This window comes from Candoia aspera, chromosome 6 (genome assembly GCF_035149785.1).
Source record: "Candoia aspera isolate rCanAsp1 chromosome 6, rCanAsp1.hap2, whole genome shotgun sequence".
NCBI classification, from domain to species: domain Eukaryota; kingdom Metazoa; phylum Chordata; class Lepidosauria; order Squamata; family Boidae; genus Candoia; species Candoia aspera.
The window spans coordinates 18835041-18852459 of NC_086158.1; the positions used below are offsets into that span (position 1 = coordinate 18835041).

Sequence of the window (17419 nt, forward strand, 5' to 3'; positions counted from 1 at the left end):
TATACTGGCCACAGTAGAATTTGTGATATTTACTCTTCCAGAAGGATGGAACTGAAGCTCAAGGATTAATAGGAGGTGGTAGTCCAGGAGGAAGAAAACCTGGTGGTAAAAGCATTGGATTGAAGCCAGGTCATATAAATGGTGGAGGTGGTGATGGTGGAACTCCGGAGGTGGAATGCCAATAGAGAAGTAAATGTAGAAGGATGAAGTGTGCCAACCACTGGAGGACCTGATAGATGTGGTGGCAATTGTGGGGTACTGTTATTGGTGTAGGTATAAGAATAGGTGTTTGAACTGGCAAAGCTTTAGTTATAGGTGAAGTTTATTCATTATGTGCAGAATCTCCAGTTCCAGCCCTTCCATTCTGGGCTAACTGGTTTTCTGATTTTTGGGGAATTCCTTTCCATCAGGACTAAATATATCATTGTACAGCAGTCCTCCGTCACAGAAGTTTTCCAAATCATCAGGTTTAACTTTACTCCATGGTATGTAGCTTATAGTCTGGTTTAATTCCTTCATTTAGAGCCCAAGCAATCTTTATAGATTTCTGATTGACTTTAAAGTTAACAACTCAATTTCTGCATGGCTCTAGTTCCATCGAACCCCAGTTGAGAAAGGCTGCTTTCCCCAAAATCACATTCCACTCCATAAGGATTCTGATAGTGAGGAGTTAATGAGATGATGAAGTTCATTGCCCTGTTAGTCATGAGAGACCATCACATCAATTCCTGCCATAGCTTCATCCATACATAGAAGGAATCATTGTTACATTGTTGCCAGCATCAAAAGCATCAGAACTGCATCAAATCAATTCAAGTAGCTCCCAGTTTGGAGGCACCTAACTTGATTCAATGATTCAGTTTGAAACTCAATACTGTTCAGATATACAAGTGAGCTACTATCGAGTTACTTTTTGCACAGTCCTAATATAGGCTACCTTGAGGCAAACTCTGTGTAAAGGAAATGCGGTGATGCTGCAAACACTTGTCTCTACCCTGGTCTTGTGTCTTCTGATCATGACAAAATTTAAAAGCCTCCATACTTCTAGAAGTACAAGGGAAGATGGGAAGATGCAACTGACTGCATTTATATATCTCCCCAACCACCCATTTGTTCTATCTTGGGTTTTATAGCTTACTTCATCATAGCACACTATTCATGCTCTTATTATAGACTAGAAAAAAGCAATATCATTTCATGCAAAGTTTGCATGTACTTTTCAAAGAAAATATCCAATTATGTTATAAGGTATACACTTCATTAAAAGTGAGTGGAAATTTCAATAATGTTAAAAAGTCTCTGTGTCTTATTTGCTTTATCATTTAAGGATATGAATGAACCTGCAAGTTTTGTCAATGGAGCAGTTACTGGTTGTGGGAGCTCTGAACTAAATAATCCTATATATATGCCAGGTAATTGTCATTATAATACTATATTCTAAATTTCTTGGAATGTTGTTGAATAGTGAATTTGAGGCCAAAATATTCACATGACCAAAAGTTAGGCTAAGCCAAACTTTCTAAAATGAAAACTTTCAGTATAACTTGGCAAGCCTTTGTTTATAAGATGTTTTTGGCTGTTTGTCCAAACTGCTGAGTATCAAGATATCCATAAACATTTCAGAAATGTTTATCACTGTTATTTCAAAGGTGCTATCATTCTATCCCTTCCATGTATCTTTGGCTGAGTTCTCTAATAACAGATTTAGCATGCATGTGTTGTGTATACTATATTTCACTGAAGTCAAATTAGTATAGATCAAGCCTATTTAAAATATTATGTTTTTATAATTCACCTCAAATAATAGAAATTTACATTTTTAAAATTCAGATGTAGATTTATCTGGTTCTGTTAACCTCTCTGAATTTATATTTTATTTTTATCAGACATACTGGGGAAAAATGTGGGACTGAATCAGAAAACCTTGTGCATGGAAAGTGAACAGATTTTGCCTGATGGAAGCCCAGTTCGACATTATGATGTCCACAATCTATATGGTTGGTCACAAACTAAGCCTACCTATGAGTAAGTCATCTTTCTCTGAGTAGCAGCATCACTTTGGCAGCTACTCCATCCTTTTAATAAGTAAAATACTTATTTACTATAGATAATTTGCATGAATCATTAGAAGTTTATACACATATATTAGTTTAGTTCTTTGATTTTTGGGGGCCAGTAAAGAGATAATTGCATTCAAAGCTCTACTTCTTTAAATTTTCTCTGTGGTGATTCAAACATACTAACATACAACTAGAGTTATAGGATAAATTACATGATAGAGACCTGAAACTGAAATTTGTTGAAAAATGAACTGAGTTTCATTTTTGTCTAGGAATAGAAGATATAATGCTTCTGTTCCTAGACCCATTTCCACAACAGAAATTTCTGAATATTACTGGCAGATTCAGGTGTGTACTATTGAGGACAAGGGATTATAACATTTTTATTTTTTATGTTTCTATCCTGCTCTTGCTTCAAGGAATTCCTTGGCAATTTAACAAAGCCCAGCAGAAATATCCCTTTCCAGAGATCAGATATCAAACAAATAATCTTAGTATATTTATTATTCCTTGATATTATGTTGTATAGCATCTTACAATATGTTCTGATGGCTGATAATCTCAGAGGAGTACTTTCAGAATTTGCCACTTGGATCACATACATTTATGAGGAAGAAACTCTTTAGTTTCCAGTCATGCACTTAAGCTAGGTTAAGCTATAACTTACATACAAACAGAGCTGGCCCAAGATACTTTGCTGTCTGAGATGACAGATTGCTGTCATTCCATGGATGAGTAGTTGAATATTTCTTCAGTACTGCTGATGAGGCAGAATTCTCTCTTTTATCTGAAAGTAGCAGAGTAGTTAGGAGGAATAATGCATAGTTCCAGCTTTACAATCACAGCATGTTGTAATCACTATTTCAAAATAATAATAATAATAATAATAATAATAATAATAATAATATCCAGTGTGGTTTAGTAGGCAAGTTCTAGATATGCACAAGGGGCATTTGGTTATATTGAAATCTGTGCTCAACTATGAAACTTGCTTTGTTTCCTTGTAATAACATTATTAAGAAAGAGAATGTCCCCTTTGTCCAATTTAGACATTCCAGAATAAAGGGGTTAATTTCCTTGGTACCATGAGTACTATACATCTGCAACCTTCTGTAGAAGCTGGGTGCCATGGGCACATTTACCTTTCCAGTTTGACTGATCTTTTATGCTTTGCTGTCTTTTTACTAAATATGCAAGTATATTGGGATACAATATTAAGAGACCCAACTATTCACCTAGTTGGGAGTAATTATTTGTACATATTTCTTCTGTAAAATGTTATGAACTGGAAGTGCAATTGCTGACCTGTTTTCAAAATAAAATGGCCAGGCTAGTAGTTTGAATATAGCTTAATATAGATGTTTATGCACATATCACCAAATGTTCTCTTGTCCTGGTGCATTCAGATCCAGTTTATTGAGTTTATGAGATGGATTCATTTTGAAACATAATCTGCAAAGGCCAACTTGAGACACTCCTGTGTGATGAACCAGCCATGAACTGTAATAAAAAGGGCTCTGCCATTCATTGATGACATGAAACAGTTTTCAACTTCTCAATATGCCATTAAGACTGTAGCACAAGGAATTGGAGAAGAAAATAACCTCTTGTTCCAAGCTTAGTGCATGATGGACTGCTTTAATTAAAAAGCTAGTATTGTTTGGCTAGGATTCCATGTAGGATATGCAGAATGATTGTTTTAAATTAAGTGCTCTGTATACTCATTCGTAAATTAATAATCTTAGCAATTCACTTTTTTAAAAAAGCAAATGTTAAAGAGGGGCAAGAGGGTGGATATAATGGAAAGAAACAGAGAAGTATTTCTGCTTTAACAATGTATTCTGTCTGATCCCAGACATCTTTATGACATGCTAATTCCTGATTGAGTAGCCTTTTATTTTAAACAATGCCTAATATACCTAGGTTGTTTACTTTCCAATTCAGTGAACAAACAGAGAACAGCATTTCCCCCTCTTAGTTATAATGACCTTTGGATAAGTTTCATATTGCCACGAAAAGAGAGAAGGGGGAAAGATCACAATGTTCACCTGAGTGAATGTTATATCTGGCGGCATTCTAACATTTCACTGACAATCAAAACTTTCACAAAACTGCTGATGAGAAAAGAATGAATTTCAGCTTTGCCTATTGCCATTTAGATCAAATATTATTTGAACACTGTCAGCAGACAATAATTGAGCACTAGATGTAATAATACCTTAGATGAAGCTGAAAATGGATTAAATTGTGTGTGTGTGTGTATTTGCATTTCATCCAAAAAAAATGATGATAACATAGAGAAGAAATGACAAGTTTATCTTACTATTATTTACTTATAAAATCTTTCCTGATTTATCCTGTCCATCAGCTCAGGATAAATCCTATTTTGAAACTGCAAAACAATGTACAAATGTTAAATTATCAGACTTTAAAGAGAGAGAGAAAGAGCAAGCACAGAGTTAAAATCACTAAAAGACCAAATGTGCCAACACAAAACACAACAGCCAAGTGCACCAATGCAAAACAACAGCCCATCAGAACAGAGGGAGGAAATTAGTCTGATCTCTTTAGATAAAGGTTAAGTAGAGAATTCCACAATAGGAAGACTGGCTCCTGTGTTCTCATACTTAGTTTCTGTTGGTAGAGAGACATATAGGAAGGCTTTCAAACCAAGTAATTATTTTAGGGAAATCCATGTGGGATGGAGATGGTCTTTAATGTATCCTCAATGAAGGTGTAAGGATTGTCCACTTTGTCCAGGCACACACACAAATGAACACACACACATACTGAAGATAAGGCCAGAAGCCAGTTAGTTCCCAGTGAAGTTTAAATCATGGCAGTGTAACATGGTCAATAAAAGCACACTTTGGATAGCAATTATTGTTCCTGAATTTGTTTGTTTGTTTGTGTAGAAGATTCATATAACTGCCCAACTTTTTAAATTACAACTCCAGACAGCATTCATCAAATAAAAGTTAAACAAACAGACAAAAACCCCAACAATGATTTTTTTGGAAAAAAAAATAAAATCAAAAGAAACAAAATGTATTTGTTTACTTAAACAATTTATATGGCTGCCCATCCCACAGAAGTCACTTTAATTCACTTAAAATCCATATCTAACATATCAAACAATATATGGACAAATAGGTTAATCCTAGCCCAATGCCTGAGTGAAAAACAGAATTGTAAAACTTTCTGGAAGGCTAACAGGGTTGAGGCCATCTGAACTTCAGAAGGGACAGGGAGAAAACATTCCACAGGGCAGGCTCTTCCATAGAAAAGTCTCACCTCCTAGGCCCCATCAGATGACATTGCCTCAGGGAAGTGACCTGGAGCATGCTCATCCTGTGAGAGTGAGTAGGATGGTCAGAAGCAGCTGGTCCAACAAGTAACCTGGCTGTGTACCATACAGAGCTTTGCAGGTGATGATAACCACCTTGCAACACACCCAGAAGCATATTGGGAGCCAGTGCAGTGGTACTGCATGGGCGTACCATGGTGTGCCCATAACTATCTACACTGCCACTTTCTTGACCAAATGAAGTTTCTGGATGGTTTTGGAATTTTGACCTGAAAGCAGTCTCCCATACAGCATGAGGGAAATTAAGGAATAAATGCTGAGGCCAGATCTGATTCCTCTGAAAATAGGCATAACAATATATTGGTTGATGTTGATCAGAGGATTCACTGTGGTGAATATTCCACTACATGCTTGTAAAATGATGCTGTAATGATATATGGTTGTAAAATGATAGCATTTCTATTTTGTTATCCTTATAAATAGCTGCCGTATATTTTTAGCATGCTGGCAATTAGCATCATTGGCAAATCAATGAAATGCAACCCCCCACTTCAAAACTAATATGTTAGCTTCCAGGGAACAGGATAGACCACAGGATAGATCCTAACTTTAAGAAAACTTAGGGTTATGGACTGCATAAATTTCTAAGCTTGTTCCAAATTGAGCAAATTCCTTCACATAGAACTAGAGCTCTTCAGAAGCTTGTATTTTCAATTCATACAACTTTAGGCAAGACTAATAATGGATTAAGGTAGGACTTTATCAATCACTGTAAGTAGATGTCATAAATAAGCTCTGACTAAACTGTAGATCAGTCTGAATAGCTTTTCAGGCCATTGGAAAAATGGGCTACAAGTAGTCCTTGTTTAACAACTGCCTCGGACAGCAATTGTTTGCAGTTATGATGGTGATGAAAAAGTAACTTTTTGACCAATACCCACATGTATGACCGTTGCAGTCTCTCTCTCAGTCACATGTTCCCTACAGTCAGTTAGTATGCATTGTACTAACTGACCTATTCTGTTTCCTTTTTTTGCCCCCTCGCAGGGTGGACAGTTTGCCAAAACAAGTGATCTCTTCCTGAGCTGCTTTTCTCCACAGCTCAGCAGTCACTAAAAAGTGCTAACTGCAAGTTAACAAACTCAGCTCTATGACATCAACTGTAGTTAAGCCTGGGCTGGCTGGCAGCAGCTGCCAGAAATTGAGAAGACCCTAATCAGTTTCATACTAAAGGCTTTTTCTTTTCCCTCCTAAACAGTTCCGGGCACATGAGCATGCTAGGCAAATAGCCGGCACTAGTGCATTTCTCTCCAATTATGGCAAATACAAACATTTTTTTCCCTGCTCCCTAATTATCCCAGCACTGGGGAGAGTATTCCAAAGGGCAGGGCAGTGGGGGAAAATTGCTATAAGATTTGCCCTTTTACCTGGCTTCCTTGTGAGTTGAGTTCTGGAAACCTTCCCTCCCATTTAGACTCACCCAGCTGTTTGGGGACTTATCCTTCTGATGCTGTGAAGAAAAGGAAAGCTGAAGTAAAATCATAAACACAGTCATGGTCATTAGATTTTCACTTAGTGACTGTTTTGCTTAACAACCAAGTTGCCAGTCCCAATTGCAGTTGCTATACGAGGGCAAGCATTACTAATACTATAGTCAGGAGCATGTCCTTGGCCTTCCCAAAAATTAAAATAAAATTAACTTTCTCAAAGTATCTCATGAGATCTCACTTGATAGTGCCAAAATCTTGGAAGATCTTATACCTATCCATCACATAATAACATTCAAGGATGCCCTAAGACAGAAACAGATGCTGACTCCTGATTTAGATCCAAAGATAATAGCTTGCTGTTTTCTGAAATGGGGGACGTGTCCAGAATGTCAACAAACAGCAGAAAATATTGCCTTGTCTTGAAGTCAGGATATATTTGGATTAATGTATTTATGATGGATGGATGGATGGATGGATAGATAATTTTCTGTTTTTATTTATTTATTTATTTTCATATTGCTTCTCATTCAGTTTTGATGAAAGAGAATGTGTTTTCTAAATTTCTTTCCCAGCAGAATAGAGTTTCAGAGAAATTATCATGGGTAAAATGCTATGTTATTCCACTAAATTAGTTACAAGGTGGCTGAGGGCTGTGTGTGAATATCTTTTGCTATATAATCATCTCTCAGCGGTCTGCTTTAATTAAATCCCAAGGGACGATATAATGAAAACATTCCTCCTATTGAGCTTTTTTCAAATTGGGAAGCGTGGGCAGCTGAAGAGGATTCAGCATGATAGAAAAATGTGTTAGAGAAAACAACAACAGGCTTAGCACTCTGTATTATGTCCAACAATAAAATCAGTTGAAAAACACTTCCAAGAGAAGATTCTGAGAGTAAGAATTTATCTTACTCATTCTGAGAGTAAGATAGAAATACAGAATCTTCTGTAGAGAAGGAAAACTTCAGATAAATTGCAAGGAAGATGTTGGCTCAGTATTTAGCAGACGTCAGACCTATAGGGTAGACCGGACTAAGAAATCAATGCCATATAGGTCTACAACTACTTTAAGGAGAACAGCTATAGTAACAGAATCCTGCAAATCTGAATGTGCTACCTTCCTTCCTCACTTTAATTAAAAAGCAAGCATTGTTTGGCTAGGATTCCATGTAGGATATGCAAAATGATTGTTTTAAATTAAGTGCTCTGTATAATCTGTATACTAATTTGTGTGAATTAGGGAGGGGTGTGATGGAGTACAGTAATGCAGCTGGTTCTCAGGAAGGAGGGAGCACATTCCAAGGAGGGGGGCAGGACAAGAGACGACACAGCCTGGAGCTCGACCATGGGAAGACAAAGAGATTCATAGTAGCCCTGCCCTAGAGCCTCCCAAGTTATTTCCTTTTAGATTAGAGTAGAGTCAATTTAGTCTGGTAACATTGATGTCAGGCCTAGCCCAAGAATGACAAAGAATCAATCCAGCCAAGTTCAGTTCTTTATTTGCTTACACCATGTAGATAGAATCTTGCCAGAATAAACCGACTCTACTCTAACCTAAAGGGAAATAACCTGGGAGGCTTTAGGGTGGGGCTACTTGGAATCTCTTTGTCTTCCCACATTCTAGCTCCAGGCTATGTTATCTCCTATCTCACTCCCTTCCTTGGAATGTGCCCCCTCCTTCCTGAGAACCAGCTCAGTGTTACTGTAGTCCATCACAAGGGGCTTGTGTGAGGTGCTTTCTCAAGCTAGCTTCTTGGAATGGGCTTATGCCATGCCTTGGTAATGCCTTGGTAATGGGTCTTCCCACTGTCCTCCAGTCAGTTTCTGCCCATTCTTTGTTCCCTCTGCATCAAATATGACCGTTGAGCTTCACTTTGCCAAATCCCATATTCCAACATAGAATTTACTCTAAGCAATTTCTCAATGCAAAATTGGGGAATTAGCATACAGAATGGAAGTACATTTTTTCCTCTATTCAAATACCAGATCTGCAGAATTCTATCTGCACATTCCAAACTAACAATGGTTGAATGATTTATTTATTTTTATTTATTTAATTTATCAAATTTATCACTGCCCATCTCCCCTGCAAGGACGGACTCTGAGAGGTTCACAATAAAAGCATTCAACCACAATAAATATACAATAATATACAACAATATCAATGACATAAAAATATAAATATATTAAATATAATAAAATCCAGATGGCTAAGATATTCTCTCTATCCGCAAGCAAACAGGGCAATTCTAAGGAGCTAACCATCCCCAAGAAGAACTATTTTCTTTCCCGCCCCAGGCATGTTGACAGAGCCAGGTTCTTATTTTTTTTCAGAAGTCCAGGAGCAAGGGGACCCGCCTCAACTCTGGGGGGAGAATGTTTCAAAAGGCAGGTGCTATTGCAGAGAAGGCACGCTTCCGCGATCCCACCAGATGGAACTCTTTAACAGATGGGATCCATAGCATGCCCTCTCTACATACACTTGATGTAGCCTTAACTATTTGAACTGTCTTTATGCTTCTGAATATATGTAACGGTTTTTAATGACTCACCTTAAATGTGGCTTTATTCCTATTATTAGTGCTCTACATAGTATCACCAGGGAACGTGGTATTGTCATTTCTCGTTCAACTTATCCATCAAGTGGCAAATGGGCAGGGCATTGGCTAGGTGATAACTTTTCAAAATGGGACCAACTTTACAAATCCATAATTGGTAAGTGAAAGCTAAATTGCACGTGGTTACTAGATTTTATGTAAACAGATATAATTCCTACTGTTTATAAAAATTGAAGTAATTGACTCTTCTTAACATCAGTATTATAAAGTTGTTGCTCTTAATGCTTATTTACCCATTTTTGCAGTGGAATGTATGTGTGTATGTATGTATATGTACAGTATACAGTATGAACCATATATGTACAGCATATGTATATGTATATTTATATGTACCTGTATAAGTATAGGTTTGTTGCTGTTTATTCGTTCAGTCACTTCCGACTCTTTGTGATTTCATGGACCAGCCCACGCCAGAGCTTCCTGTCAGTCGTCACCACCCCCAGCTCCCCCAGGGACGAGTCCGTCACCTCTAGAATATCATCCATCCATCTTGCCCTTGGTCGGCCCCTCTTCCTTTTGCCTTCCACTCTCCCTAGCATCAGCATCTTCTCCAGGGTGTCCTGTCTTCTCATTATGTGGCCAAAGTATTTCAGTTTTGCCTTTAATATCATTCCCTCAAGTGAGCAGTCTGGCTTTATTTCCTGGAGGATGGACTGGTTTGATCTTCTTGCAGTCCAGGGCACTCTCAGAATTTTCCTCCAACACCACAGTTCAAAAGCATCGATCTTCCTTCTCTCAGCCTTCCTTATGGTCCAGCTCTCGCAGCCATATGTTACTACAGGGAACACCATTGCTTTAACTATGCGGGCCTTTGTTGTCAGTGTGATGTCTCTGCTCTTAACTATTTTATCGAGATTTGTCATTGCTCTTCTCCCAAGGATTAAGCGTCTTCTGATTTCCTGACTGCAGTCAGCATCTGCAGTAATCTTCGCACCTAGAAATACAGTCTTTCACTGCTTCTACATTTTCTCCCTCTATTTGCCAGTTATCAATCAAGCTGGTTGCCATAATCTTGGTTTTTTTGAGGTTTAGCTGCAAGCCAGCTTTCGCACTTTCTTCTTTCACCTTCATCATAAGGCTCCTCAGTTCCTCTTCGCTTTCAGCCATCAAAGTGGTATCATCTGCATATCTGAGATTGTTAATGTTTCTTCCAGCAATTTTAACCCCAGCTTTGGATTCCTCAAGCCCAGCATGTCGCATGATGTGTTCTGCATACAAGTTGAATAGGTAGGGTGAGAGTATACAGCCCTGCCGTACTCCTTTCCCAATCTTAAACCAGTCTGTTGTTCCGTGGTCTGTTCTTACTGTTGCTACTTGGTCATTATACAGATTCTTCAGGAGGCAGAAAAGACTAATTGGTATCCCTATACCGCTAAGAACTCGCCACAATTTGTAATGGTCCACACAGTCAAAGGCTTTAGAATAGTCAATAAAACAGAAATAGATGTTTTTCTGAAATTCCCTGGCTTTTTCCATTATCCAGCGGATATTGGCAATTTGGTCCCTAGTTCCTCTGCCTTTTCTAAACCCAGCTTGTGCATCTGGCAATTCTCGCTCCATGAATTGCTGAAGTCTACCTTGCAGGATCTTGAGCATTGCCTTACTGGCATGTGAAATGAGTGCCACTGTTTGATAGTTTGAACATTCTTTAGTGTTTCCCTTTTTTGGTATGGGGATATAAGTTGATTTTTTCCAGTCTGATGGTCATTCTTGTGTTTTCCAAATTTGCTGGCATATAGCATGCATGTAAGGGACGCGGTGGCGCTGCGGGTTAAACCGCTGAGCTGTCGATCGGAAGGTCGGCGGTTCGAAACCGCGCGGCGGGGTGAGCTCCCGTTGCTCGTCCCAGCTTCTGCACACCAAGCAGTTCGAAAACATGCAAATGTGAGTAGATTAATTGGTACCGCTTCGGCGGGAAGGTAACGGCGTTCCGTGAGTCATGCTGGCCACATGACCCGGAAGTGTCTATGACAACGCCGGCTCCAAGGCTTTGAAACGGAGATGAGCACCGCCCCCTAGAGTCGGACACGACTGGACTTTACGTCAAGGGAAACCTTTACCTTTACCTAGCATGCATTACCCTGACAGCATCATCTTGCAAGATTTTGAACAGTTCAGCTGGGATGCCGTCATCTCCTGCTGCCATGTTATTAGCAATGCTTCTTTAGGCCCATTCAACCTCACTCTTCAGGATGTCTGGCTCTAGCTCACTGACCACACCTTCAAAGCTATCCCCAATATTGTTATCCTTCCTATACAGGTCTTCCGTATATTCTTGCCATCTTTTCTTGATCTCTTTTTCTTCTGTTAGGTCCTTGCCATCTTTGTTTTTGACCATACCCATTTTGGCCTGGAATTTACCTCCAATGTTTCTAATTTTCTGGAAGAGGTCTCTTGTTTTTCGTATTCTATTGTCTTCTTCGACTTCTACGCATTGCTTGTTTAAAAATAATTCCTTATCTCTTCTGGCTAACCTCTGGAATTTTGCATTTAATTGGGCATATCTCCCCCTATCACTGTTGCCTTTTGCTTTCCTTCTTTCTTGGGCTACTTCTAGTGTCTCAGCAGACAGCCATTTTGCCTTCTTGGTTTTCTCTTTCTTTGGGATGTATTTTGTTGCCGCCTCCTGAACAATGTTGCGAACGTCTGTCCATAGTTCTTCCGGGACCCTATCTACTAAGTCCAGTCCCTTAAATCTATTCTTCACCTCCACTGCATATTCCTTAAGGATATTAGTGAGCTCATATCTAGCTGATCTGTGGGTCTTCCCTAATCTCTTTAGTCTGATCCTAAATTGTGCAATAAGAAGTTCATGATCGGAACTACAGTCAGCTCCAGGTCTTGTTTTTACTGACTTTACAGATGTCCGCCACCTTTGCCTGCAAAGGATGTAGTCAATCTGATTTCGGTGTTGTCCATCTGGTGAAGTCCATGTATAAAGCCAACTCTTAGGTTGTTGGAAGAGAGTGTTTGTTATGCAGAGTGAGTTGTCTTGGCAAAATTCTATCAGCCTATGTCCTGCTTTGTTTTGTTCTCCCAGGCCATGCTTACCTGTAATTCGAGGTGTCGTTTGACTGCCCACCTTAGCATTCCAGTCTCCTGTGATGAAAATAACATCTCTTTTAGGCATGTTGTCCAGTAGGTGCTGCAGATCCTCATAGAACTGCTCTACTTCAGCTTCTTCAGCATCTGTGGTTGGGGCGTATATTTGGATCAGTGTGATGTTAGATGGCTTGCGCTTAATTCGAAGTGAGATCATTCTATCGTTTTTTGGATTGTAACCAAGCACTGCTTTAGCCACTTTACTATTAATTATGAAGGCTACTCCATTTCTTCTATGGTCCTCTTGTCCACAGTTGTAGATCTGGTGGTCATCTGATGTGAAGTGGCCCATTCCAGTCCATTTTAGTTCACTGACACCCAAAATATCTATCTTTAATCTTGACATCTCCCCAATAACCACATCCAATTTGCCCTGGCTCATAGATCTTACATTCCAGGTTCCAATGGTGTGTTGATCCTTAGAACATCGGATTTGCCGTTCACCACCAACACCGTCGGCTGCTCCCCGTCCTTTCGGCTTTGAGCTAGCTGCGTCATCACGGCTGGGGCTAGATGAACTCATCCTCTGTTCCACCCCAGTAGCATTTTGACCATCTTCCGACCTGGGGGTCTCATCTTCTGATGGTATACCGACATATCTCTGGTTGTACTGATCCATTTAGTTTTCACGGCAAGAATACTGGGGTGGGTTGCCATTACCTTCCCCAGGGATCACATTTAGTCTGACCTCTCTGTCATGACCTTCCCATCTTGGGTGGCCCTTCACAATTTAGCTCATGGCATCATTGAGGTGCTCAAGCTCCAGCACCACAGGAAGGTAACGATCCTTTGCTGAAGATACGTATAGGTAGTCATCAGTTTTATTTAAATACTACATTTCTGGATATATCAGCAAAATATAATTAATGACATAGGCTGTTACTGAATATTAAGAAATAAAACCATGTAAGATACTCATCAAGAGTACTTAATCTTCTGCAGAGGTCAGTTCCTTACGAATTAATCTTCATTCTTGTTAATACAGTGAAAACTTAAAAAATACAACTTTTTCCTCACTTTATATTTTCTTCCAGATGAGTGCTATAACTATTTATTTATGTATTTATTTATTATTTATACATTTATTCACTGCCCATCTCCACCTGATGGGGGACTCTGGGCGGTTTACAATAAAATGAAATAAAAATTTAAAACCATTCCAAACCATAACTATGTATTTCAAGTATTGCATTTCATATTCCATAACACTCTTATGGCTATTTTGCATGCTTAATTATATTTCCATGAATCCAGTTAAGGAAGACAATCAGATTGCATTCCTTTTAAATTTGTATTTGATCTTATTCTATTCATCTACATTTATGTCCCAGAATAGATGTTTCTTCTTGCATTGTATCTCACTCAGTAAATGGGAATGTAGGGAATTATTTTTTTACAAAAAGGAACCCCCTGATAGATCATTCCTCTAATAAGCAAAAATAAATACATTAAATACAATGGAAGTGCATAACACATGCTAGTTCCTTTGAAACATGTCACCAGTTTGGGGGCCATCCTTCCAGTCTGACTACCTTCTGAAAAGAAGCAGATTGATTTAGGATTTTCTATGAGGAAAATAAAAAAGCTCTGCCATGTCCAGGTCTCCAATTTTGTATAGCATGTATGACAGTTTCCAGTTGTAAAACATGAAACTTAACAACAGGGATGCAAAATCTTTTACAGATTTCATTAAAGCATAATGGCATTATCTGCCAACGTAGCCTCCATCATGTCATAAAATATAATATCATCATAAAAAGTTTTTTTTTCTTTTTTAATAACTTGCAGAAGATTGGGTGGAACCAATCAATACTTGCAATCTTGATATGGACTGAACTTAGACTGATACATGTATCTCTACATTAAAACCAAAACAAAAAAAAAACACCTTTTTTTTTGTTTTGCTTTATAGGTTAATATAGTGACTATTATAAAGGAAATCATTTGATAAAGCAATATTACTTTTATTTCAGGTATGATGGAATTTAGCCTTTTTGGAATGTCCTATGTAAGTATGACTCACAATAATTTCAATTCTTTGTTTATGTTTCTAAAAAAAAAGGTGAGGTTAATATTTAAATATTTTTAATATGTACAGACTGGAGCAGATATCTGTGGCTTCAACGAAGATACAACATATGAATTGTGTGCCCGTTGGATGCAGTTGGGTGCCTTTTATCCATATTCCAGAAATCATAATGGCATTGGGTTTGTGGTAAGTTTAGAAAATGAGGTTTTAGTACTGAAGTTCCTGATGTGATGAAAATCTGTTTCCTCTTGGCTCCTTCAGCAGAACCTCTGGTTTATCTAAAATTCTATAGCATTTGTCAGGCCATTATTCGTGTTCTTGTCTGTTCCACTAAAAATGACCACACAAGGAGAAAATATGGAGCAAAAAGTAATAACTGTAATTAGTTTAGTGAGAACTGCAACTAAATCAGGGATTCACTTCCTCCAGGACTTCATATTTGTTTCCATGATTCCCTCTGGGTAGTCTAGCTCAAAGCTTCAGATCACCTTAAATATGGGTAACAGCACCCACAGCTGCTCCATCCTATTCCATCTTTTTAGCGTGGGTCACAGTGAATCCCATTCTCCATCTCCTTGATCTATCTGGCTATGAAGTTAGGATTCGCACCCAACTCATTACATACTGGTAATGTATGATATTAATCAGTGTAACTCATATATTTGCAAGCATGAACTTCCTTAAAAATGCTATGATTAAGAAAAACTAAAAACCAAATGATCCACACAGTTAAGTAGCTCCCAGTCTGGGAAACTAGTTTTTTCCACTCTGTTGCTTGGAAGGAGTGGGTGTTCCAAGAAGGAACAATGTGCAGTAATCTCTCTGCTGTGATAGAGAATCACATCTCTCTGCACACACAAAAACAAGAGATCAGAGTAAAACTAAAGACTCTAGTCTTATGCAAAGCAACTAAGATTTCCTCCAGCAAAGTGATTCATTCAGTGAAGGTTATCTGATTTGCTTTGCTAAAGCAAAGAAGCTACCCAATTTGCCATGGCAAAGCAATTTGGATAGCCTCAAACCACTTTGGATCAGTGATGCAGGAGAAAACACCTCTCAGCCTTCTCTTAACACTCACCAAAGTGCTTCAAGGAGAGCAACTTCAGATTGCCTACAGCATGTGCCAAAGTCACTTAGTCTGGAAGATCTTTGTGTGAGAAGATGATTCAGGCTGGGCAATCTTTAACTACTTGCTGAAGTGGTCAGCCTGGAATATTTTCTATGGGTATTTTGTGTGGTTGTGGAGGAAGAGGAGGAGGACAGTGATAGGCAAAACCCCTGGTTACTTTCCTGCTCCACACGCACTGGCCAAAGAAATGCCTTCTTGGTCCATAGACATGTACATTCAGGAGGCACAAAGGGGTGTTGGCAAACCATGGTTTGCCTACCCCTGTTTAACTTGTTCATTTTACTCCCTTGGGGGAAAAAAAAAGAGTTGGAAGGAACCATTTAAGCATTATATCCAGTGCCTAGTGCAGGACTCCAAATTCAAGCACCCTGGATAGATGGCTGTCTAGCCTCAGTCTAAAAGCATTGGGGTGCAAATCATCTCTCTTGGTAATTGGTTCCACTGTTAAACCACACTTCTGTATAAAAGCTCCCCCTCAGAAACGTTTAATTAAGGAAGTAGGTTAAGTTATTGAATCTCAAGGATTGATATAAAGACATGATTCATTTATAAGATTATGAGATATGTTTAGCCTTGAGAAAAGTTGGGTAAGTGAAACTATGATAGCACTCTTCAAATACTTGAAAAGAAGTCAATAGAGGAAGGTCAAGACCTATTTTCCCTTGTTTCAGAGTGCATGATACAGAATAATGGACTTTAGGGTCTGGAATATTATTATTATTATTATTATTATTATAAAAATAAATTATAAATAATATAATAATATATAATAAAAATATTATTAATCAATAATATTAATCCAGCTGGGTGACATTGGGCAGTCACTCTCTCTCAGCCTAACTCACCTCACAGGGTTTTTGTTGCTGCTGTCATGAGTACTGATGGCGAGCAGAAGGGGGCCTCTATCCAGGGGGGAAAACGCATGCGTAGTACTGAGGAGTTAAGCAGCCATTCAAAGAGACATAGATCAGATCCGCCTTAACTTTTGGGGTTTATCTGTCTGGGTTTTTCCCACGCTTCTTCAGTTTGTTAGGATTCTGTCTTATGCAGCAGTAATAAACACTAGAGACCTATTCCTTGTCTCAGCGTGATTCCTGACTGTTAGGACATCTGCGTGGAAAATAGGAGGAGGAAGGAGTATTTGATATGTTCACCACCTTGAGTTATTTATAAAAAATAATTAAGCGGGGATAAAAATGAAATAAATAAACAAATAAGGCTAATTCAGATTAAATATTACAAAAAAAAAATTCTAACAGTAAGAGTAATGGTAGACTCAATTACCTGGGCAGATGATGACTTGGGGTAAACTGGTTGTGTTTGTGGATGATACCAAATGATTCAGGATGTTAAAACCTGAAAGTGATTGTGAGTTGCTCCAGAAGGATCTCTTTAAACTCTGTGAATGATAACCAAATGGAAATTTAGTCAATTTAAGTAAGTATGGTGATAAACTTGGGGGGGGGGGCTAACTTCACATTCGTTTTGATGGGGTCTGAGCTGTCTGCAATTAATTGAAAAAAAATATCTTGTTGTCATAGTGAATGGCTCAATGACAATGTTAACTCAGTGCATGGCAGCTTTGAAAAAGGTAATTTTTCTGTTGAGGATCATTAGAAAGGAGACTGAAAATTAAATGGCATAGACTGGAATGCTCTCATACAAATGTATGAAACATCCACAG

The 17419-nt window shown here is 38.5% G+C and overlaps 1 protein-coding gene across 1 annotated transcript in view; it reads left to right on the plus strand.

Moving 5' to 3' along the window:
• Window positions 1-17419, plus strand: part of SI (sucrase-isomaltase) — a 114689-nt gene that overhangs the window by 78289 nt on the left and 18981 nt on the right. Inside the window, exons 36-40 of the mRNA XM_063306487.1 lie at window positions 1328-1412; window positions 1887-2025; window positions 9439-9572; window positions 14551-14585; window positions 14676-14792. Coding sequence (XP_063162557.1) covers window positions 1328-1412; window positions 1887-2025; window positions 9439-9572; window positions 14551-14585; window positions 14676-14792 — 510 coding nt within the window. The remainder of the gene's footprint in view (window positions 1-1327; window positions 1413-1886; window positions 2026-9438; window positions 9573-14550; window positions 14586-14675; window positions 14793-17419) is intronic.